This window comes from Barbus barbus (genome assembly GCF_936440315.1).
Source record: "Barbus barbus genome assembly, chromosome: 12".
Taxonomy (NCBI): domain Eukaryota; kingdom Metazoa; phylum Chordata; class Actinopteri; order Cypriniformes; family Cyprinidae; genus Barbus; species Barbus barbus.
The window spans coordinates 18260231-18285356 of NC_136740.1; the positions used below are offsets into that span (position 1 = coordinate 18260231).

Sequence of the window (25126 nt, forward strand, 5' to 3'; positions counted from 1 at the left end):
GCACACCTATATGAGCGTCAATGACAAAGTAAAGATGTGTAATAGGCTAGCTACAGCAGCCTATTTACGTATTTCTTTGGAAGTAGCCGGTGACAGAACTGTCATTAATAAGTTTAAGATACGACACTGATCAGGGCAACCGTCCAAGTGAGTTGTTATAGCCTACTAAAATTGTATTGCAGTGCACGCGAGATCGGGTCAGTAAGTACAGAGCCTGTCTCTTCCCCTCAGGTCTCTGTCCCCGTCGGGTGTCAAATCCCGTTCTCCAAGCTAATTTACTGTACTTGTATTTTTCCATCCCTTTATCTCCACTCTCTCCCTTTCTTTGTGTGTTTGCTGGAAAGCCTCTATCTCGCGCGCTTATTGAACGCAGAACGGAGCGCCTCTACAAAGCGCGTGCTTCAGTGCTCTCTCGCGGTTCTCTAGGTTACCGGGGCACCAGCGGACCGGCGGCTCCATGCGTACACACTGAAACACGCTCTGTCAAAATCACACATAACCTCAGAAAGACAAACGGCTGAACTCAAAAATAAACATAATAAAGTCTATAGAATGTTGCTGCTTCGTTGCAGCATACATGTGTGTGAAGTAAACAAAACAAAAAAAAAACAAAAAAAAAAGTAATTATGCGGCCACTCACAATTCTCTTTTTGCTGGCCTGTGTTTCGTTGTCCATATTACAGCTGTCAATTAAATAATAAATGAGTGTATGTAGTCTATATATATCCAGGCCATGAAGGTTCTGGGATTTGTTTCTAGTAGTTTGAGGGTCGAGAAAGACAGTGCTCAATACCTAGTGTCGAGGGTTGGCTTTGTGCGAGCGCGCCTCTGTCAGGGAGGGGGCGCTAGTCGCTTTTAAAAACTCCTCGGTGGCGCGCTTGGGTTTATTTGACCGAAGACAGGGATAGTCGGACTTCGGTGAGTGCCCAGATGAATATTGTCCGACCGTCAATGAGATTGCCATTATTATGAGCTCATGGAACAAAAAAACTGCAAGGCAATATCTTTTATTAGACGCCCAGAACTGTTCTAACACCATGCTCGAATACAGGAACCGAAGGAAAAATTAATTATTCCGTTATACATTGTATTTGTAGACGTGTGAGATTCTGAGTTATTTTTTTTGTGCCTAAAGAATGCATATTACCTATTGACTTTAATGCACGTTTTCACTTGTTATTTGCTTTTCCATCGAGTGTGGTACTAGACAATCTTGTCAAATGTTATGCTGTTTCTGCTTGGGGTTTCCTTTTTTGATTAATGTTGGTTTGTTTCCAAAGGCTGCAAATTGTATCGTTGTCAAAGTCTTATTTTTATTATTTCTGTAAAAAAAAAAAAAAAAAATCCACAACTTTGTCCAAGTAATATTTCAGTATTTGTGAATAGTATTAACAAGTAGCCTAACATAGGCTACTCTAAACAATTCCTTATATTTAGTGTGGTTTTCTGACTTAAGAAATACAAAATACCAGTAAACGAATTTGTATAACCTGCATACTTTACTATTTGCATGCAAATGTATAAAGGGTTAGATTATATATGTAAATCTTAGTTATTTTAGTAATCTTAGTTGCTTATTTAGTAGAGCCTGAATCATCTTGTAACCTTTAACCCTTGTTTATTAGTTTGCACAGAAAAATTAAAAATATGTTTAACCTATAATTTACACTACCAGAAAAGCCTGAGTATGTCTCTATTATTATGCCAGTTCCCTGTTTGTGTGTGAGACTTTATGTCGTTGTGATCTAAATCATTCTGTGCTCCCGATTCCAGACACCGGTTCGGAAGAGCGCCTGCAGCCCAGGTCTGAGTCCCGGCTACCGGATACCTCACCCGCCGCGTGTGCTGAAGCAGCCCCGAACCCCAAACGCGTGCAGCCTCCACCCGAGAAACCGACCACGATTCAGCGAGCAAAAGGCCAATCAGGTACCACAAGTCTCTGTAAAAATCTCTCTTGACTCTGAAGAGCTTTTAGACACCTTTTATATTAAGCTATAATAATTTAGTAGTTTTAAGAATACCTACTAAACGCAAACCGACTGGTAGTAAGATCATACTTAATGTTTGTTGGTTTTTTGATTACTCTATGTCGGTGAACTTTTGCCGTTATATCATTTTGGTTTGTCTAACTTTGGATACTTGGAAATTTCAATAAATCTCATTGATGTTGTAAATTTTGTACCTGTTAAAATGATAATAAAACAGTTTTTGGTGTGTATTATTAAAGCAACCATTTACTCATATGGCTAGAAATTTTTGATAGGTGTAGTTTAAACTAAAATATTTCTTTTTTTTCCTGAGAGATTTGTTTGTGTTTGTAATTGTCCCGGAAATAAATGCAAATAACCGGAATAACTGATTTTTACAGGCATTGTCGTTTCTCTTCTACAACACTCCTCAATAAATTGCATTTCATTCTGTTTAAACAAGAGTTTCGCAGATGATGGTTTGACATTTATATGGCAGAAAAAGCATGCATTTGTGTTCCAGTTGGAGCGAGCGCAATCTATAGCTATTATAGCTCATTCATTTTATATTTGCATCCTACCAATAGTATCATAACATACTTTCTTCTTCATGGTCAGAGCAACCTCGTGTGCTGCTTTAGAATACATTGTCTTTGTTGTCTTATTAGTGTTTGGAAAGTGAAAGTTTGCGCAAATGTATTTGTGCCGCCTGTGTTCCACTGATGCTTGTTAGTTTCAAGAGCAAATTCATACTGGTTAGCGTGTCATGTGCATCTATTTATTTTTTTATGTCGTTGATTTTTATTTATTTTTTATTTTTTGTTAGATCTATGGCACTCTGACAATGAACAAGCGATCACAGTTATTGGAACAGCTGCATTTTGTCCATCTAAAATGCACACCTCGAGGTTAGCAACTGTTTCATCCCTCTAAAGCGCTTTCTATAAGCCTGAGTGTGTATTTGTGTGAGGCTCTCTCTGTCTGGTGCACGCACACACACACACACACACACACACACACACTACAGCTGTAAAGCATCGTTTCAGTATGACTTTATGTGGTCTAGACATTTTTAATAATTCGACTTTGTTACGTTAGGTTGGCTGCGTTTTCATTTTTATTATCCGTGTCATGGTGAAATGTGGAGCTGAGGTAGAAAAACAACGTGCACTGGGGTTTGGACGTGCACAAACAAACCATAAACGGATACACACGAGAGATACAGAGTCAGACAGAGTCCTGCTTTTTTCTATAAGGATTTGTCTAGTCTTACATAATTTGAGCTGGCCTTAAGTGTCAAAAAGACACCAAAACTTTGATTGGATAAATGCCATAGCCAAAACTACACAAAAGTAAGTTTATCAACATAACAAAGTTTTAAAATCGTTTAAAAACATTGCAAGTTTAAATGAATGACAGAGTTGGAATGACATAGCCTAGTTTATGAACCAAAAGCCAAAAAAAGAGAAAAAAGAAAGTGTATATCTCAAGTGCACGTTAGGGAGATATGTGTTTGTGTGGTGACAGTGGTGTAACGTTAAGATGTCAGTGGTATAAAAAATCGACTCACGTTTGCTCCATCCAGCACGAGACAGATTGACCTCAAACCATTCATTCCTGCGTCAGAATCCATGACGATGAAGGGGTCGCACCTTATCCCACCCACTCACTCACTTTGATGTACAACTCTCCTCCGTCAAGGTGCGAATTATAGGAATATAGGCCTATTAATTATCCAAAATAAAGTTACCTCCCAAGTAAAGTTAACGTTAGAATTAGGTTGTTTTCTTTTTATAGAAGGTTGTTACTTTTTATATAGGCTTCACCAAATAGGCTTTCAAACAGTATCTACAGGTTAGATTATTAGATTACAAATTAATCAGAGTGCACCCAATTTATACGATTGTGCTTGAGGAGGTAACCATAGCAGCAGCTGCTAGATTACTGTCTGTTGCGAACGGTAACGTTACATGGCCAAAACATAGGCTAAGTAGGCTAACCACTGGACATATTTATCAGGTTTATTTTAGATTTATAGAGTTACACATTTAAAATATGTCATAAAAATCATTCTTGTTTAAAATGTCTTTAATATAGTTGATGGCTAGCTAAATACGCTAGGGGCGCTAAAACACTAATTGGGTCGCGCGAGAACAGCCCATCTGAAATGTGACAGAAATGAATTTTACTTTATACCCCTGAAAGTCGTTTAAAATTAGTACACTGTAATATGTACAATGTAGAACTTTTTATTTTATTTTTTATTTTTTTTAACTGTAAAATATTAGCCTACTTTTTCTTGACGCGCAGTTTGGTTTACAGGTTCATACAAATTTAAAATTAGGCTGCATGGAGAAAATATAGCAACATGAAGTTTTATTACTAGAGTTAATAAAGTAAGATGGACAAAAAAATAAGTTTACAGTTGTTTTAAATAAAAGTAACCAACACTTCAATCAATTCTGAAAGGAAAGTTGAATTGGAAAAAAAAAGGTTTACTTAAGGTAAGCCCCCTTCTGCTCATGTGCATTATCCTATGAATCCACTGTTGTGATAGAAATGTCTACTGACATTAAACTCACTGTTATCCATGATGCTTTATGCCACAATATGCGTTTGTATGCATAGCCATCGATGTGCGTAGAAAACGGAACGCGCGCGCACCGGTCCGAGTCATCACAGGTAAAGAGGCGTTCATAATTGATAAGCCTCTTGATTTTAGTAAACATACATGACGTGTTGGAGGCACAAGGATTACGAAGTCACTACACGACAGCGTCAATCCGACGTCGGGTCTGTGTACACTTCCCCACCTAGGGAAAATAAGCAAACAAAGGACACGCACACACAAATCCTCACGGACTCAGGTAGCTCTGCACAGATGCACTTAAACAGCTGTGTCAAGACGCACAGTTGTAGGTTATATAACTCTGGGAGTGCGCGCTGGCAATATGGTTTTCCCGGTGTAGTGCCGAATTCTGACCCCCGCCAGATTATTACCCCCCTAGTATAGCTAGGTTTAGGGTTAGGTGTGGGGGAGGGGTTAGGATTAGGGGTGGGGTTAGGATTAGGCAATCAGGTAGCGATTTCAACGAGGGGGGTAATAATTTGGCAGGGAGTCGAAAATAGGCACAACACCGAAGCGCAGGGCTGGCTCAAGATACAGACTACTACGAATAACAAGGGAGTTCCTCGTTGCTTTTAATACGATCATTTTATTTCAACAGGTGCATGGTGCACATTAAATTAGTAGACCATCATGAATATTTATGTAAAAGCGTTTTGGTGAAAACTTTAAGGCGTTATGATTTGAATATACGCGACTAAACTCATCTTTCTCTGTGCATGTTTACATCTATGCATATTTATAATTATGAAATATAATATCTGATGATGGATAATCAAAGACTGATTTGTGAGTCAAGCGTAGGTATGTGCGCTAGATTGGTTGGACGGTGTTTGCTCACAAGAATGGCATGGAATTCAAATCCAGAAAGAAAACTAAAACTGTTTAATCATTTAGACCCAGCAATGAGCATTCTGTCATCATTTAGGTACTCACTCTCATAGGAATTTATTTCTTCAGTGGGGATGTCAGCCTCACTCACTTTCATTGTATGTTAAAAAAGATGCACTAAAATAACTTTGAGTAGGCCTAAATGATGACAGAATTTGCTTTAATTCAGATGTGACAATCCAAGCCAGGAATGAGGAGTGCATTATTGATTGATTTATTTAATTTTCGCATGTGTGCCCACCAGCTCACAGCCTAACCCATGTTTCCAGGTGAATGGTTTATCTACTAACTTGGTACTAACGAAACAGTACTGAAATGCCATGGTTGACATCACATCCTCTGTACACCTGAAGGCAAAATTCAGCCAAAAGGCAATATGATAAGTCTCTCTCGTTTTCCTCTCCCTCTCTCCCCGTCTCTATAGACATGCCCTGCGTTCAGGCCCAGTACGGCCCTGCACCTCATGGGTCCAGCTACTCCGCCCAGTCCTTTGGTTACCATGGTGACTACAGTGCTGACCTCATGGCGACAGACTACTCGAAGTGTGAGCTCAGTGGGGGGGAGATCTCGGCGGCGGCTGCCACCACTTCCCTACCCAGTTTTAATGTGTTTGTGGAGGGCGGCTTTGAGCCGAAACCCTCTTGTCTGTATCAACTCCCTCCTCAACGCCCAATCATCAAGAAGGAGCAGGAGTCTTACGCACCCATGACACCATCGGACGAAGCAATAGCTGGGAGCTCCATGTACTTTAAACAGTCGCCCCCTTCGACGCCCCCCACGCCGCTTCACTCCGGCCCACCCAGCAGCTCTTTCTTGTGGGATGAACACAGTCTTCCCCCTGTGCCCCAGCCCTGCCTGATTGAAGGCCCATTGAAGAGCCCTCGCTTCCCTCATTTCTACGAGCAGACAGCCCCACCCTCCACCAGCGGCTACGACACTGCCATCGGCCTTCCGCTGCGCCCTGAACGCTCTCCTTCCTCATCCTCTTCATCTTCACATGTGCCACCCAGCCTGGACACACACACACACTCACATGTGCACGCCCATACGCACTCACACATGTACCCCCTGAACATGGGTAAGCCGGGAGGCCTGGCGTTCCGCTCTCTGGGCATGGGCCCGTGCCCGCCGCTTCTGGGAGAGAGTTTGCCATCGCCGCCCAGTCGCATCAGCTCCGGAGAGGGTACCTGTGCTGTGTGTGGAGACAATGCGGCCTGTCAGCACTACGGTGTGCGCACCTGTGAGGGCTGCAAGGGCTTTTTTAAGGTAAGAATTCAGCATCCCAGCAGCACTTTCTCTTTCTTATAATAACTCTCAATCAGATCGAATACAGACGCACCCGAGTTCCATCACTGTCACTGCTATTTACATGAGTGTGCCATTGCAATTGCATAATAATCCTTATTGACACACACTTTGACTGAAAGAATCGTACAAGATGTTCTGTTTAATGTAAATAGGAGGATCATATGCAAGGAGCTTTTACTTAATATCTTAAACTATAAGATTCCACTGCACACTAACTGACGCACGTGTACTTGGGCCTTTAAAGAAGTATTTCACCAACAACAACAAAAAAAGAATACTCTCATTTTCTCACCTTCGTGTTGTCTCAAACCTGTATGACTTCCTACTGTGGAACACAAAAGAAGATATTTTGAAAAATGTTTTAATGTTTTTTTTGTCCAGACAATAACATTTAACATATTGTTTTTAGACCAGTGGTTCTAAGATATTTTCTACATTTCTGCTGTAATTATGACAAATAGCTTGTTTTTAATCTTGTTTTATTAACAGCAATTGAAAGTATTGATAAATTACTTTAACCAAGATTCTTTTTTTTTAAACTTAGTGTTCTATTTACATCCATATTTAATCAGATTTTAATTAGACATCGATTATTTTAATATATAAATAATCATTTATTGATTTATATACATTTATGTCATCCTGCAACCACTTTGGAAGTTTATTGAAGTCCCCAGTCAGCCTCTATCTCTAGTTAAGAACCACTGTTTTAGACCACATTGACTTTCACTTTATGAATAAAAAAGAGTTTCACAGTATCTTCTTTCACAATATTTTCTTTGGTTGAACTCTCTCTTTAAAACAAAGCACAATAAACAGAACTATTGAAAGAACTAAAGCTGAGGTTAACTAAAACTGACGAAGTGCTTGCTGGAGGTAGTCTCTCATTTGAATTTCCCTTAATGCTTTACATTTATTCATACTATTGCAAATGATTGTTGTATTGTAGAAGCTGACGTGGGAGTTTGCAGTTTGTGTTGATTGATATGTGTTCTTCAATGTGTGCTTAATTTGAATAGCATGTCTCATTGTGTATCTGAGTGTGTCTGTCATTAAATGGAGTGTAAGAGGATTGTACTTGCGCTTTATAGTACAGCATGTCAGTCAGTGTTTTTTTTTTGTGTCTCTTATGTAGCAGTGTAGCCAGGGTAGTGTTTGTTAATTGTGTATTCATTAGGGGTCATTAGTTTTGTTCTTGGTTTGAAAGGAGCTCTTGGCTGAAGAGCCTCACGCTGCTCTACACCGATCGCACCTCATTCTCTGAGTGTGAGGCTCAGGGTTAACCAACCATTGTAACGCACTCCACGGGCGTTTAAACCAAGGTTAAAGCCCACCGTGTGAATAGCAATTCTTCAGTGAGCTGTGTGTGTTTTTGTTGTTCATTTTGAAGAGGGGGTTGGGATACGGTCTATATGACCATTTGAGGCTGTACAGAAAATAATTTGTGCACAAAAACTGAAAGAATGTTTAGTTTCAGTTTCAGATGTGCAACTGTGACAGGTTTGCTCAGCCTTTTCATGAAAGTATTGGCTTGTGTGTACTGAGTGTGAATGTGTGTGTGCGCGACTTTGAGTGCTCTCACAAATCGTCTGAGCGGCGGTTGCCACGGCGTCTGTGAGGGTCGTTTCCCTCGGTGACCAGTGAGAGGTGTGACAGCGGCGCGCACTTAAAATACAGCAGCTTGGAGCTGTAGCCAGAAACGCACACACACACAAACACAGACTGAGGAGAGTCTGTAGTGTATAAGGATTTAATTTAACACTTACAATGAATTTAACATATATACGTGTAGTATTTATTTTACATTTTGGAATAAATGCACATTTGAATTTGATCAGATCAATATTACAGAAACAGCGAGAAGACTTAAAATATACAGACACTGTGTCGAAAGACTGACAATGAAAGTGAAGGAGTGAGAGTGGCAGAGCTGAAATAATTGGAAATGGCCTGTGGTCTCGTGCAGAAATAAATTATGCCTCTTTTCAATTAGTTTCACAATTAGTTTTTATTTAGTAATTAATAAAAGCAGGGGTTGGTAAGCCTGAGGCTTTGTAGCCATTACTGCAATGCTGGCACACATGCACACACACAAATGACATCCACAAACAATGACATATGCACACTGGCAAGACTTATATGATCAGCATACTTATTTTTATGCATACACACACTCGTACTCGCCCCAACTCACAAAACACACTCACCATTTAATTATCTCAGGCAACTCATTAACTCACAATATAAATATTAGCAGGTGAATTTTAATGCAAGACAGTGTATTGTGTGGCAGTGTATATCCTTTGTCAGACCGCTAACGCTCTTTTTAAAATTTCTAATAAATGTTTTTACACAATAGGGTTTATTGTGATATTTATGCACAATGATTCTAAGTACATTAGTTTTTAAAATAAATTTTTAATGAAGTGTGCATGCATTTATCCACCAAAATTATTCAGATTCTCCCTCCAGCTTTAGTTTTACTTTCATTAACAGGCACTAAATCATTTCACTTATGGTTCTGTTTTACATCTGAATACAAACCGTTGTGCTGTTTCACAATGAAAAATAGCACACAAAATCTATTCTCTCTGTCTTGCTCATTCGCTCACACCGCTTATTTTCACACCATTTCTTTGGTTTGTAATTTGCTCTGTGACTCATAACATGCTCCGAGTGAGAATATTTATTCTGAATATTTACCTAATGGAGGGTCAAGACAGGCTCGCTCATTCACAAAACCTTCACATTCAACCCACTCCACTGGAATAAAAGTTTAACAGCTCTTAACTGAATTCAGACTCATCTCCAGCACTTTCCTTTAGCTTACGTTGATTAAATCAGTTGCAACAAAGATAAATGTGCTTTTGTGCCAGCATTATGGCATTTACAGAGTGTTGAATTATAAACACACTAAAATGTGCTTCATTCACAGACATAGTCGTCTTATAATACAGTCTAAGTGCGCAATACACGCAGACACACACACTTAACCAATTAATGGTGACCCAGTTCCACCTCTCCTATTGAACAGCCATACACACACATCTAATTACACACCCAGAGGAGAGGGCGAGAGAAGATAGTCTGATCATCTCTGATTAGGGGAGGAGAGGACGAGGAGAGGGGGATATAGGTTCCCTAAGGGGTTTTAATGTGAGACAGGGCCATTAGCACATGTTACATGTCATGAATCCACAACTGCTTGTCTTTACCGACCCTACGGACCCTGCTGTGCACTGGACCGCAACTCTGTGTGTGCGTTTGTATATTTGTGTGCTTACATGAGAGAATTATGGTAGTTAGACAATAATAGTAGGTTTTAGTTTTTGTCATAAACTCTTAAAAATAAAGGTTCTTCATTGGCATCAATAGTTCAATGAAGAACCTTTAACATCCATAGAACATTTTAAATGCACAAAAGGTTCTTTATAGTGAAAAAGGGTTCTTTTGATTATTAAAATGTTCTTTACATTAAATGGTTCTTCTATGGCATTGCTGTAAAAATCCATTCAGAGCCTTTATTTTTAAGAGTGTAGTGTTTGATTTTCAAGCTTTTTGCCATTTGTTTGTGGGCAGAAATTGATAGACATGTTCATAAAAGTTACAATATAACCTAAGATGTCCTTTTTTGTTTTAAGAAAAGTCAGGAAACTGTTGTAACCGTGACAGTTTTGTACTGTGACATCGTTTAGAGCATAAATAAACACAAATACACATTCACATACAGAAACTGTTTCAGTTTCTTAATGGCCGTCATATGTACAGCGGTTTATCTTATTTTATGAACATCACAAGATGTCTATTCATCTAGCAAGCTCCTGCAGCAATAAAACCTCTGTTTTGTGGACTGTACAATAACTGTGACCAACGGACAGAATCTGTCACAGTCTGAAAGTAGCCTATAGAACTCAGATATGGTTCTATAGAACTCTAGTTGCACTCAGATAACTTGTGCATGTGGTGCAGTGGGAAACAGCAAGGTGGGTGCGCTTTTTCCGACTAAGCCCAGGGTGTTTTCGAGATGATGTGCTCCACAGGTTGTATTTTAATCAAGTCATACTGAATCAGTGTGAATGTAGCTGTAACTGAGTACACTCTCCTAGCTAACAAGTGCATTTGTGTGCCCACTGGGAGATTAGTCCACTCTACCATGGCCGCAGTGGTAGTTTTATGTTCAATTTAAGTAAAATATGAGAAACCGTGCAAATCACATGGATGTGTGTGTGTGTGGGTGTTTTAACTTCACCTGACAGTAAAATTCCAGCTTCCTGGGAAACGCAGGTGGTTTGATTGATTTTTATTTACACTTGTTGAAAACAGCTGTGTGTGTATTATGATTTTTTTATTTTAACATTTCATCGTATTAAAGTGTTTTAATACAAACCAAAAATTAAAGTTAGATCTAAAAGAGTTTAGTTTTTTTCAACTAAAAAAAAATTACAAAAAAGGGTAATCAGAAAAATGACAAAAAAGGTAATCAGAATCAGGGTAAACTATTAGCCATTAGCTAATGGCACACTTGACATACAAACGCAGCATTAAACTTTAAAAATATGTAAGATAATGATAATGTCATACCTAGCAACTATCATGCTTACCGCTTGTTTGTTTTTGTTTTGTTTTGTTTTTTTAATTCACTGTAAAAACTGGCAGCTTTCCTAATTGAATAACTGCACAATGAAACCAACATTGTTGATGTAAGTTACGTTTTAGTTGCCATTAAATTGACCGCAGTTGTAGCTTGTTAAAGCATGTTTGTTTTGGATATTACCTTAATCACAGAACTTACCAGTCTCACGCAAGTGCTTAATCTTTTGACTTACCGTTAGCACGTGCACTTGATGCTTTAACCTTAGCGTTGTCAAGTCTTTTCCCTCTTTTCTACGGTTTTTAACAGCGGTTTCTCTACGTTTTTTTTTTTTTTTTTTCATTTTAATAAGGTCAGCAATAATCGCGCATATCCAGCCGAGGAGAAAACAACTCCAGGGGGGGTTATTGCAGAGGCACGATCCGCCAAAACCCTGAGGTGCCGTGAGCTGACCCGCGAGTTTCACAAACAATTTTATCACGCGGCGTGGGATGTCTCGCGGGAGCGGCCTCAGCACGCTTTGCACTGATCTTCATTGTCAGTAGCTTGCACTAATAAAATTGTCCCTCCTGCAGGCAAGGCATGTTGGGAAATTAATTTTATCTAATTATCCTGATGGAGCCGGAGCTTTTTTACATTGTAATTAAAATCTGACCTGCAAGCTTCCTTTTTAATTCTTAGCCAAAAACAGGATCAAATTAAATAAATAATATGTTTAGACCTGTTAACTTATTGTTCTTCTTCTCTCTCCCTTTTCTCTTTTTATTGTCTGTGGCTGCAGAGGACGGTGCAGAAGAATGCGAAATACGTGTGTTTGGCCAGTAAAAACTGCCCTGTGGACAAAAGGAGAAGAAATCGCTGCCAGTACTGCCGCTTCCAGAAGTGTCTCAGTGTAGGCATGGTGAAAGAAGGTATCAAACACACACATTAACACACACACACACACCTAGAATATGTCTGGCCAAGCCACTCAAACCAATTATCACACAATAGGCCCTGGTGCATATGACCTCGTCTGGACCTCTGGTTAGAGACTGATGCAAAGGAGATACACACTCTTTATCTTAATTACTTAAAACCCACAGATGCACACACTACGCCCAAGAAGCGCCATGGATTAATTCAGATTTGGCGTGTAGCTGGTTAGTATGAATGCATGAATTAAACTATAATGGAGGTGTTTACCGGCAGTACTTCGCCTCCGTAATCACAGTCTATCAGCAGCTTTAGAACCGGTAATAAAACAACACACAGGACAGTCACAGGCACATGTGTTCATGGGGAGATTTAATTCTTGTAGAATTTAAGCATGAATACCATGTGATTTAAAAAGATCACACCTCTGATCATCTTATCCATCTCGGCCGGAGATTAGGACAGACATACATTGTTCTTATTATATCTCACCTTCACTCACCCGTTCCTTCCAAGACCTGCAATCGTGCAGATTTTAGCTGCCCCCTACTGGCCAGTCCAGCATTGTTGTGTGGCATAGAATGACAGAAACTTCTGAAACTTTTATTTTAAATCTACTAAACAAACATGCAAAATGCTTTTGACTTCCCAGGGATTGGTATAATGAATATAAAGTATAATTTATCAACACATCATTGCTCACAGGTGTTCAAATACACTGTTATTGTTTTGTATGTGTGGAATTGCGTAATATGGTTTGAATAATATTAATCTTTAATAATATTTAAATCTTATAACTTCTTGTGGAGGACTCATGCATTGTCTAAAATATGTTTGTTTGTGTGTTTGACACAAGTGGTGCGCACAGACAACCTGAAGGGGAGGAGAGGTCGCTTGCCGTCTAAACCAAAGAGTCCCCTGCAGCCAGAACCCTCACCCCCATCACCTCCCCTCAGCCTATTGAATGCAGTTGTGCGGGCCTATTCCCAGTCTACACCACGAGAACTAGACTACAGTCAGGTATCTGTGGAGAGATCCTTTATGAATCTTGTCTAATTGGCAGAATTCATTATTTTACCACAAAAATTATTAAATTACAAAACAAATACATAGTTTAACTTCAAAACAACAATATAACCATTGACATTTATTTAATTTATTGATTTGTGTGGCATACTCATCTCTCTCTCTTCCTGTAGTTCAGTGCGGTGGAGCCAGTGGGTCTATCTGAGTCTCAGCAGATCCAGATGTTCTACAGAGTGCTAACCGGCTCCATGGAGGTGACACACTGCTGGGCGGAACGGCTGCCTGGATTCTCTGAGCTTCACCACGATGACCAGAACCTGCTCATTGACTCTGCCTTCCTTGAGCTTTTCGTGCTTCGCCTCGCCAACAGGTACATGCAGGCACACACAGATCTCACAGATTGCAGATTTTAGGGCACATTGAAAAATACACCATCTTCAGCATACACTAAAACATCCATAATAATGGAGCTGAGCGTAATAACAAAAAATAAATAAAGAAATAAAAATCTAACATTTATAAGTTTTTAGTTATATGCTGTATACAGTATATCTCAATATTTATGCATTTACCTAATATTGCTTAAAAGGCTATTTTTTTCAGCCAGTCACTTTAGCCAAGTAGATTCACAATTTATAATGTATAATATAATCTATGTAGAACAGCAATATCATTGTTCCCAATATTTATTTGATTTATTATTACATTTAATTTCCCAAAATATATATTTTTTAATCAGAAGAAAAATCACTGTAACCAAGAGCCAAGATTTTAAAAATGTTTAATGTAAGATGTAAAATGCAACAGAAAACTAGTCAAACATTTCTTCACTATTTTTTGCTAAATGAACAGAAGAAAGAATGACATTCAATGTCATTCTAATTTTATTAGAAATTTTATTAGACATTTAATATTTAAACATTTTAATATATAAAACTTCCATATGGAGGCTTCATTGAACATTTCTGATGATACAAGTGAATCACTGAATCAGGGTTATGAATCAATTTTTTGAAACGAACAGTTTGAAGTGATTCACAGGAATGAATCAAACTCAACTCTAATTCCTTTTTTTTGCATCAAAATCTTCACAGTATTCACAATGTTGCTTAATAAAATATTTCCAGTAATATATCATTAATATTTGCCCCCCAATATATACAATAATATACAGAGAATAGAGCCTGTAATAATATCCTAAATAGACATTTTCAGCTCTCATCTGAATGGCTACAGCTGTGGGAGGAAACGGTAGTTATAGCAATTACACTCTGACTTTACACTTATAATATCTCATAGCAACTGTCAGATTTTTCTATGACTTGCTATTAGTGATGTCTCATATGTCTCTTAGGATTTTCTTTCTGGTTTAAAAATTAGCATGAGGTGTAAAGTATCATTATGACTGTGAAAGAAGTCATTCACAGGCAAAGTCATGATTTATATTGTGTAATATGCTGCAGTCGCTGCTAGTTACATTGTGATTTCCTATACAACAACGAGTGTGTGTGTGTGTGTGTGTGTGTGTGAGCACGAGTGTGTGCGTGTGTTCTCGCTCTCTATTCAGCACTGTAAGGTTACTATGGACACTGCGTGGAAGATCCTGTGGAATTCACTTATTTAAGTTTATTGGTTAACAGCCCGGCCTAACCACCTCCCACTCCCAAGACATTATGTGTGGCAGAAACAGCTCTGTTTTGATGATCACTTATATATTACATTCACCATATTATGTTTAATTTCTATTTTACTCGTGAAGGCCGGAACAGTTTGCATCCAAACTAGAAGTAACCTGTTGTTTCTTGACTTTAAGTAGAAGCATGCGTGTGTGGATGTGTCTCAGTGACTCAGTGACATTCTGATGTTGCTGTAACAGGAAGTGGATCTTTGTCTCAGCTCAGCTGCTCCTTGTTTAACTAGCTCCGGTGCTCTTTCTGTGTTTCTCTCTCCCTCTCTGATGGTGTAGGAGCAGGTGTGGGGAGGGAGGGCAGTGGGTGGTGGCGTCACAGCCTCAGTAGGGAGCTGCAGACTTGGGTTCTGACTCATTTAAGTGGGGGGATTCATCCGGGCTTACGTCACGGACACTCGAAAACTCACAAGATACACGTTCAGAATGTGTGGAGACTTCACAATACGGGAAAACTTGCACATTTTCCGCTCACAAACATTCACAGTTCTCACATGTTTTGAAAATAGACTCTACACTACCAAAACACACCAGAGAATGGTATCTGATGTGGCTCACACATGCACATAATCTTACCCCATGCGGCCACGCTGAGGTTAATGAATGAATGAATGGACGCAAAGAGACCGACTCACTCTGACGCAAATTTAAAAGGAATGTGTGCATTTCCCTCCTCAAGGGTGCTGTTGTTAATTTCGTTCTGTAATAATGAGGAGCTTTCACTCGTTCTGTGTTCACTCTTTTCCTGTTTTCCCTCCTTCTCTATGACAGTGGTAGAAAATGGACTGATTACAAACGCCATTTTTGAACCCTTCATGAAGGGTCCTTCCACATGGCTGTTAGTGAAGGATATATATAAAGAAGTAATTTTACCGTTTATGATCATGTGATGTTGGGTGGTGCATTCTCATGATTCATTTTAATACATGAAATGAAACCCTCACTTCTCTCATATTCCCTAGAGCTACATTACACTTCAAAATTTCAGTCTTATGCACACCAAGGCTGCATTTTTTTGATCAAAAATACAGTAGAATATTGTGAAATATTATTAAAACGTAAAATAACCATTACTCCAGTCTTACCGGTTATAAAACGGTTATATTTTATTCATGTATTTTATTTGCTACAACAATCGTAAAGCGATACTCCACCCCAAAATAAAATTCTATCATTTACTCACCCTCAAATTGTCAAAACTAATATTCCTATCAATAATAAACAAACAATGAATAAATAAATTAAAAATACATTTAGAATGAACTCTTCTTTTATTAGTTGTTAGCATAAACATGATGTTGGCATAAAATAACAGTCATGTACGTCTTCATGTAGGGTGTTCCAGACGCCCACATACAAGAGCCCTGCGCCCTTCATAGTACTCACTTCAAGTGCTCTCCTGGAGTGAATAGGGCAAAATGATGCTCACTTTCCAATATAACATCACCAGTGCCATGTCTGTGGATTCTGTATATATGCATTCATATGTAGTGGCTTAAAACCATTAGCTCGCATTAATGAAGCACACATTTTGATTATTTACCCCTCTGGGCTTCAAAAACAGCTCAAAAGATGACTCTCGAATATTCCTCCTCGCCTTTCCATTACTCCTCGTCTATACGAGTGTGTGTTTTCGTGCAGACTAATGAAGAACAGTTCACACAGCAGAAGCCAGCACTCTACGGGAAAAATGAGAGGAAGTTTTTCTTCCTAAATTGCAGGGTTGAGAGCGAAGGGCTAAAGACAGACCAAAAGAGTGAGAGGATGAGTGGATTGAGAAGATGGACGAGTGGAGAGTGAGTGTTTGGGTGTTTCGCTGCAACACACACAAACGATTTTCGTGAGAATACGTGAAGATACAACTTTAATGCTTTGACCCAGAACCCTCCAACCCTGAAAGGACAGAGCTGAGAAAGAGAGAGAGAAAGAAAGAGTATAATCTCAGGAATGTTTTAAAAGCTTTAATTGGGAAAGCTTGGCGTAATTAGGTCCATTCCTATCTTTGATGTGCTCTTCCCTGTACTGGCTTTCATTTGTCGCTATGGTAATTGTTTCCGTGCAGTATGCCTTAAATACAGATTCGGCAGCCAATCCAAGGGCAGATCGTCATCACATGAATCAGAGAGAGGTGATAATCAGCGCGTGTGTGTGTGTGTGTGCGTTTGTCACAGCAGTGATTGTGAGTACTTTCTGATAGCATGTGTGCGTACAGAATTAGAGGCTTGCTAAATTGAAACAGGTACCTGTTCTGAAGGGAACGAGAAGAACAGCGATTAATTAAAAGATGAAAGGCTGCGACTGAACTCGTGGCTTCAAACGGCACCTTGAAGCAGTATAAATAACAACAGTTCTTCACCTTCTCCCTCTCTTTTGCTCAGGTCTTTGCTGGCGGACGAGAAGTTCGTGTTTTGCACAGGCCTGGTCCTTCATCGGCAGCAGTGCCTGCGCGGCTTCGGCGAGTGGCTGGACTCCATCCGAGACTTCAGCACTCGCCTGCAGAGTCTCAACCTTGACATGCCTGCGTTCTCCTGCTTGTGCGCCCTAGTGCTGCTCACGGGTAAGACGCAACCTCTGAAAATCACTATTTCTATGCATTTCACACACTTGTCACTTCCTGTTGTCGTTCTTGTATTTGTGTATTTACACCCCTTTTGTCCCGCTGCTAGCGGTCGTCACAGTGATCACAGGTGTGGGGCAGGTGCTGACAGAGATTAGGTTTACCTGGACAGCAGAAATAATCCCCATTAATCACACACACACACACACACACACACACACACAACAGAGACAGAGATGGTGTGAGGTTTGTGTGCATCTCCTTTTGAGTGCAGGTGGAGATAGTTGATTATTGGTTGACAAAGTAGGACAGTGTGTGCGTATATGTGTGTGTGTTTGGATCAGCAGGTACTCGAGTCTTACCATCCATTATTAACTCAGAGGCTAAACAGCAGGTCGACCTATATACAGACAAGCACACTTTGCACCACACACACAGAAACACGGGCACATTCTGGCAAGCATTAGAAGAATAAAGAGAGCTGGGTTTCTATCAAAGTATTTTGGAATATTGCCTAAAATAATGCTGGATGAAAACATGGAGATGCGAATCGAATTTCAAAAATGCTCATAAAAAAACTTTTACTTTAACTTGAGGTGAATGCGCATAAATTATGATGGAAGCAAGATTACTGAATAAGTTTATAGATGAATTTCAAAGAAGTCCTCAAATGTCATGTGACTGAATAATTCAAATGTAGAAGAAAATATCATATGGATGGAAACTGCTTTATTTGCAAAAATTTTTTTAAGATTTTAGCCTTTATTATGATAGGACAGATCAGGGCTGACAGGAAGCGAAGTGGAAGAGAGAGAGGGGTGGGGGATCGGGAAAGGACCTTGAGTTGGGATTCGAACTCGGGACGCCCGTAGTGCAACTGCTCTGTATGTCCAAGAGGCTATCGGCGCAGACCATATTCAGATTTTTTGCGTAAATTAAATTCAATAAGTTATGTGACAGAAAAAATCTGATTGGATAAAAACACTGCTTTATTCACAAAAATGTTGCAATATTCAGATTTTTGCATAAATTAAATTCAACAAGCCATGTGAATAATTTGCTCAAAGAAGAAAATCCACATGCTGCTTTTTTTATGTTGATTTATTTGCAAAAAAAAAGAAAAAGTTATATGTCATAGCCACATTTTTTCAATTTTAAATAGAAACATGTTAATGTTGGGAAAATAGAAACATTTTAAAAAGATCAAGATAGGAACAATTTTAATCTTATGCTAACTTTAAAGACAGCAAGTGTGAATAAAAACAGAGAGAGATATAGCTGTCAATCAATTTACTCAGTCGTCCGTTCAGCCCAATCTTTACCTCTCTTTTTTCAGCCACAATCTACAGTGTTGTGTGTAGATGTGTGTGTGTGTTTGGTAGCCCCCATGGAGCGGCACTTAACTCTGTAGAGGAATTGAGCGCTACTCAGCAGAGCTCGGGTCCCTACCTCTCTTCTCTTTCTAGCTCTCTCTCTCTCCCTCTCTCCACTTAGTCTATCGACCCTCTAAAAGTGTCTGCGGTGAAAGAGCGCCATCGATCATCCCCCAGGAGAGAGGGAGAGGCACAGAGAGAGCAAGGGAAAAAAAACAGTGAGAGTGAGAGAGGACGTAGGCTGAATGTAGTGACAACGGAGCTGCTCTAGACACATAGATTTGGAACACACACACACACACAAAGATATATCCAAAGCAAGCCAGCATCCCTTTGCACTTCCGCATCCATGGTTGTTCTATCATACTATGGGCACTTACACACTCATATAGTAGTGTGAAGTCTAAGTCAAAGACACTAGACTGCAGATTGAGGATGAGAATTATTAGAAAAAAAGATAGTTCAATAATATGTCATATTATTATTATTATTATTATTATTAAATTAATATAATTATGTAATGTATTATATATTATATTTATATTTAATATTATCATATATATATATATATATATATATATATATATATATATATATATACAGTATATATATTTATACAGTATCTCACAAAAGTGAGTACATCCTTCACATTTTTGTATATGTCAAAAATTGTATATCTTCTCAAGGGACAATACCACACAAATGAAACTTGGATATATTTTAGAGTAGTCAATGTGCAGCTTGTATTTAAGTACAAATTTACTGTCCTCTAAATATAACTCAACATACAGCCATTATTGTCCAAATAACTGGCAACAGAAATGAGTACACCCTAAGTGAACATGTCAAAACTGTGTCCAAAGTGTCAATATTTTGTAGGGGCACCATTGTTATCTAGCACTGCCTTAATCCTCCTGGGCATTAAATTGACCAGAGCTGCATAGGTTGTTGCTGGCATCCTCTTCCACTCCTCCACAATGACATCACAGAGCTGCTGGATGTTAGACACATGGTGCTCCTCCACCTTCCGCTTGAGGATGACCCACATGTGCTCAGTAGGGTTCAGGTCTGGAGACATACTTGGCCACTCCATCACCTTCACCTTCACCTTCATCAGCAAGTCAGTGTCATCTTCGTGGTGTGTTTGGGGTGGTTATGCTGGAAAACTGCTGTTTAGCACAGTTTTTGAAGGGAGGGCATCATCTTCTGCTTCAGAATGTCTCAGTACATGTTGGAATCCATGTTTCCCTCAATGAACCTCAGCTCCCCAGTACCAGCAGCACTCATGCAGCCCCAGCCCATGATGCTACCACCACCATGAGTGAGTGAAGTGACATTCAGCCAAGTATGAACACTTGGAATTCGGAGAGAGTGCTGGACATTCACTCCCCCCACTTACAATCCCTGCCGGCCCGAGACTCGAACCCGCAACCTTTGGATTACGAGTCCGACTCTCTAACCATTAGGCCACGACTTCCCCATGCTTGACTGTAGGCAAGACATAATTTTCTTGCTACTCCTCACCAGGGCGTCGCCACACATGCTGGACACCATCTGAGCCAAACAAGTTTACCTTAGACTCGTCAGACCACAGGACATGGTTACAGTAATTCATGCTCTTGGACAGGTTGTCTTCAGCAAACTGTTTGCAGGCTTTTTTGTGAGCCAGCTTCAGAATAGGCTTCCTTCTGGGACGACGGCCATGCAAACAGACTTGTTGCAGTGTGTGGAGTATGGTCTGAGCACTGACAAGCTGACCTTTCACTTCTGCAACCTCTAAAGCAATGCTGGCAGCACTCATGCGTCTGTTTTTTGAAGCCAGCTTCTGCACCTGACGCACAGCACAATGACTCAACTTCTTTGACCCTTGCGAGGCCTGTTCCGAGTGAAACCCGTCTTGGAAAACCTCTGTATGACCCTGGCCACTGTACTGTAACTCAGTTCCAGGCTGTTACCGAACTTCTTATAGCCTAGGCCATCTTTGTGGAGAGCAACAATTCTAATTCTCAAATCCTCAGAGAGTTCTTTGCCATGAGTTGCCATGTTTAACATCCAGTGGTCAGTATGAGAGAATTGTACTCAAAGCACCAAATTTTAACTGCTCTAAAACAAGATACACAAATTTGTATGGTCCTGTCAAGCAGACAAAATCATGAACATGATGAATAGGTCATGTGGCTTTGCATGGTTAAATGATGTATAGCTGTTATCACATTAATTGTACTCACTTTTTTTGCCAGCTTTTTTTGACAATAATGGCTGTATGTTGAGTTATTTTCAGAGGACAGTAAATCTTTACTGCTATACAAGTTGCACAATGACTACTCTACAATATATCCAAGTTTCATTTCTATAGTATTGTCCCTTGAAAAGATATACTAAAATGATTGCCGAAATGTGAGGGGTGTACTCACGTTTGTGAGATACTGTGTATATATATATATATATATATATATATATATATATATATATATGTTTGTGTTTGTGTGTGTGTGTATATTACTGGTTCACAAGAATCATTTGTTCACAAACGTAAACAGCTCTGGGCCAGATTTACTATCAGCTTGCGCCATTGCAAACCCTCATTTAGTGTTAAAAAATTATTGTCAGGATTTACTCAAGACATAAAGTGGGAAATTAGCACTGAAAAGGTGTGGACAGTTAATTTTGTGACTCACCATATTGAATATGTACGAGTTTCCCTTTTGGTAACTCGTTGGTAAATTTATGGAAGGAGAGTATTTAAATGAATCACGCAATGTGATTCACAAAGATTTGCGCTCATCAATTCACTGGTATTTGTGGCATTATTTAATGCCCAAAAAAGCACGTCTTAAAGCAGGTGGTAATTTGCGCTGCTCTAGGTAGATTGCGTTGGTCATTATGGAAATGAGATGTTGCGTCTGTGTTCTTTAATCTGCACCTTGTCCATAAATCACCCACAGAATTCTCCACTCCCATCTGCACTTTTATGGAATTGCACTTTAACGATAATTTGCCCTGTTTAGTAAATCTGGTCCTAAATATTAAGTGATCCATCAGCATTCAAATATCACGAAAATTATTTGGTTTCATTACGTTTTCAAAAATGGAATCGGTTGTGAATTAAAAGTGATTCTTGATTCCCAAACCAACTGCAGATATTGTTACTGTTAAAGTGATGTGTGTATGGAGTGTTTCAGTGGTGTGAGTTGTACAGTTGTAGTGATATTTTAACCAATATTTAGCTTAAAAAAAAGCACTCAGACTCTTTCCTCTTGTTTCAGAACAATGTCCTGGTCTGAAGGAGCCTAAAAAAGTGGAGGAACTGCAATCCAAACTAATCTGCTGCCTGCGAGATCACCTGAGCTCGGTCAGCGCAGGAGGCGTGGCTTCAACCGGCAAGGCCCCACCCACAGTGGGAGCTGTGCTGGGCTTGAGGGCGGAGCTTCGAACTCAGCGTACACAAGGCTTACAGAGGATCTTCTACCTGAAGCTCGAGGACCTGGTCCCACCCCCACCGCTCATCGATAGGTTTCTGGACACCTTGCCCTATTGATGACCACGCCCCTTTTTGCACACCACTGACACGCCCACAAGCTCACTCAGACACGCCCACAGCGGCTATAAAGTCACCCTGGGAGAGACAGAGCCAGTAGCTAACAGTGACACTGAACTCGATTTCCCATGAGTCCCCAAATCCTTACAGGAATTAAACGTGTCTGAGGAGAAACCAATCATATAAGCGCTTTTAATCTCTGCTCTGCGACTGATAGTGTAGATACGAGGCGGGGTTTGAGCATATCTGACGTACCGCGCCCTGGGAACGAGCGCCATGCCTATAGCTGAGCGTACCACGTCAAGAGAAGTATTACCGTGCGAGAATGTGTGTATGTGTGTGCGTGTGTGTGTGTGTGTGAGTACGCACACTTACCGACTCCTTTGCAGGCGGTCCAAAAGTTCCAGCACAATCCACCTCAATGACAGCAGTTGTGTTCATCACAAACATACACTCACAAACATACAAGTGCACGCGAACTGTCCTTTCACACATACGCACGGATCCAAAACGCCAGCTTCAGATGCCAGATTATGACATATCAACTGTCGTTGGCAGAAACGAAGTGGATGTGTTTGAAAACACGTAGGAGTGTCTCTGAGGGAGGCTTTCGCCACACAGACAGAACGACAGAGTGCATTAATGTCCAGAATCACAGTTGATCACACCCCAGAAACCTGCAAACAAGTGCAATTTACTAAGTGCTATTGTAAACGAAGAGAGAGAGGAGAGAACGAGAGTGTGTGAGTGTGTGTGTGTGTGTGTGTTTGTTCCAGTCCTATTTCAAACTCTAAATTATTTTAATACTAAGACTCGCCTTGTAAGGTAAAGGTTTCAATTGAGATGATTTAGCCCAGTCTGCGCACTAACTTTTAACGACGAAGTTCCACAGACTTGAAATTACTGTAGCTTTTATTATTATTATTATTATTATTATGAATAAAAACCAAGGGATTTTAGCGGTAGGGTAACAGACTAAAAAGAGAATTGGGCTTTGAGCACTTAAAAAAACAGGAGGTTAAGAGAAGGCAGGTGAGACGCAGGTGCAGAGAGAGGATAGAAGGAATGAAACATTCCACGTTCATGCTCATTTTTGTATGTTTATACTGTCTACGCCATTTATTAATATGGAGGACATTGTTGCAAAAATGTCTTTTATATGTACAAAAAAGTAAAAACGGATTATATGCATGGTTTTCTCCTCCTCGCCTCTGCTTGTATTTATTTTGCAAAGACTGCCGGCTCCACAAGGGCTTGAACACACTTACTGACTGGGCGTTCTCGCTTACTTTATCATATGGCAGCAGTTTGAACAGATGGAAAGTACAAATTATATAAATAAATATATATATATATATATATATATATGTATATATATATACACACACAATACAAAACTAATATTTTGAAGTGTTTTTATCTGATAGCTTTTTCAAATCTTGTGGTACAAGTTGTGCATTGTTTTTTGGAGAAGAAACATGAAAAAAGAAAAAAAAACATGTTTTTCAATGTCTCTTTTGGTTTGATTAGGTTTTTTTCTCTCTTTGGTTCACTGGAGGCTCTGTTCAGCACTTTGAAATCATAAAAAAAACCCTTCTGATTACTTGAGTGGAAGTGTCGTTTTTCTGTTCACCTCTGTGTAAAAGCATCTGAAGTGTTTTTCTCTTGAAGCTTGTGTTTGTTGTCACGACTCGGGATGAGACCGAGGGACTCCCCCTTTGTGAAGTTCAAAAAGCGTCAACGTGCCAGGTGTCTTTACAGCCTAATACCATCAAGTACCCTAGTGTGTGTGTGTGTGTGTGTGTGTGTGTTTGGGGGATTCTGGTCAGGGTCCCCACTGCACTGAGCTTCAGGTATGGGATTGAGCTGGAGGACAGATTCAGATCATTTTGGGGGACTCTGACCACATCAGGCCTGCGGTCCTCGTTAAGCCCCATCGATCTGCGCTGTGACATTTCAGTGCAGAGCGCACTCTCACACATGCACACTGACACGGCTGCTCTTTCTCTGTCTTCCTCCATCACTCTTCTAATTTGTCTGGGATTGTCGAGAGCAAATCTCACCATGCATGGGCATACATGAACGTACCTACACACACGCACATACTTGCATATGTGGTTTATGGGGACTCTCCATAGGCATAATGATAAACTATATTTTGTATACCCCAACACTATGCCTCACAGACAACTACTGGCTTTTTTTGTAGTGTTTGCTAATTTTGTTAAGCTATTTGGTTTGTGTGTGTGTGTGTGTGTGTGTGTGTGTCAGGGTTATTTTAGTTAACTAAAATTGAAACTAAAGCTGAAACCATTTAAAAACATTTTCATTACTTGTTTCAAATTTCATTACTTATTTCAAAAACGTTTTATTTTAGCTATTTGCCAAGGCAACATTTCTCATTTTAATTTCATTTAACTTTATATAGTAAAATAACTGAAACCAAAACTGAAATAAGAATATATAGAAAAAAAACTACTTAAAATTACAAAAACACATCACAATTATTAAAACATTAAAATAAAAAAATAAAAACAGATTCTATATTCTTTAAAAAAACTATGATAGTTTCTCAATGATTCTAAAATAAAGCTATATATATATATTCAGTTTCATTTATTTGATAGACTTTTATGTGTCTTTTTCT

At 39.5% G+C, this 25126-nt stretch overlaps 1 protein-coding gene across 1 annotated transcript; it reads left to right on the plus strand.

Annotated features, from left to right (window-relative positions):
• Positions 1-2807: 2807 nt before the first annotated feature.
• Positions 2808-22479, plus strand: LOC306877805 (putative nuclear hormone receptor HR38; the record flags this gene model as incomplete). The annotated part of the gene is made up of 7 exons (XM_079429780.1): positions 2808-2875; positions 5909-6750; positions 12165-12294; positions 13155-13324; positions 13501-13694; positions 17390-17568; positions 22208-22479. The coding sequence occupies exons 1-7, from the start codon at positions 2812-2814 to the stop codon at positions 22477-22479; spliced, it is 1851 nt and encodes a 616-aa protein (XP_079285906.1). The 5' UTR covers positions 2808-2811.
• Between the last annotated feature and the right edge of the window lie 2647 nt (positions 22480-25126).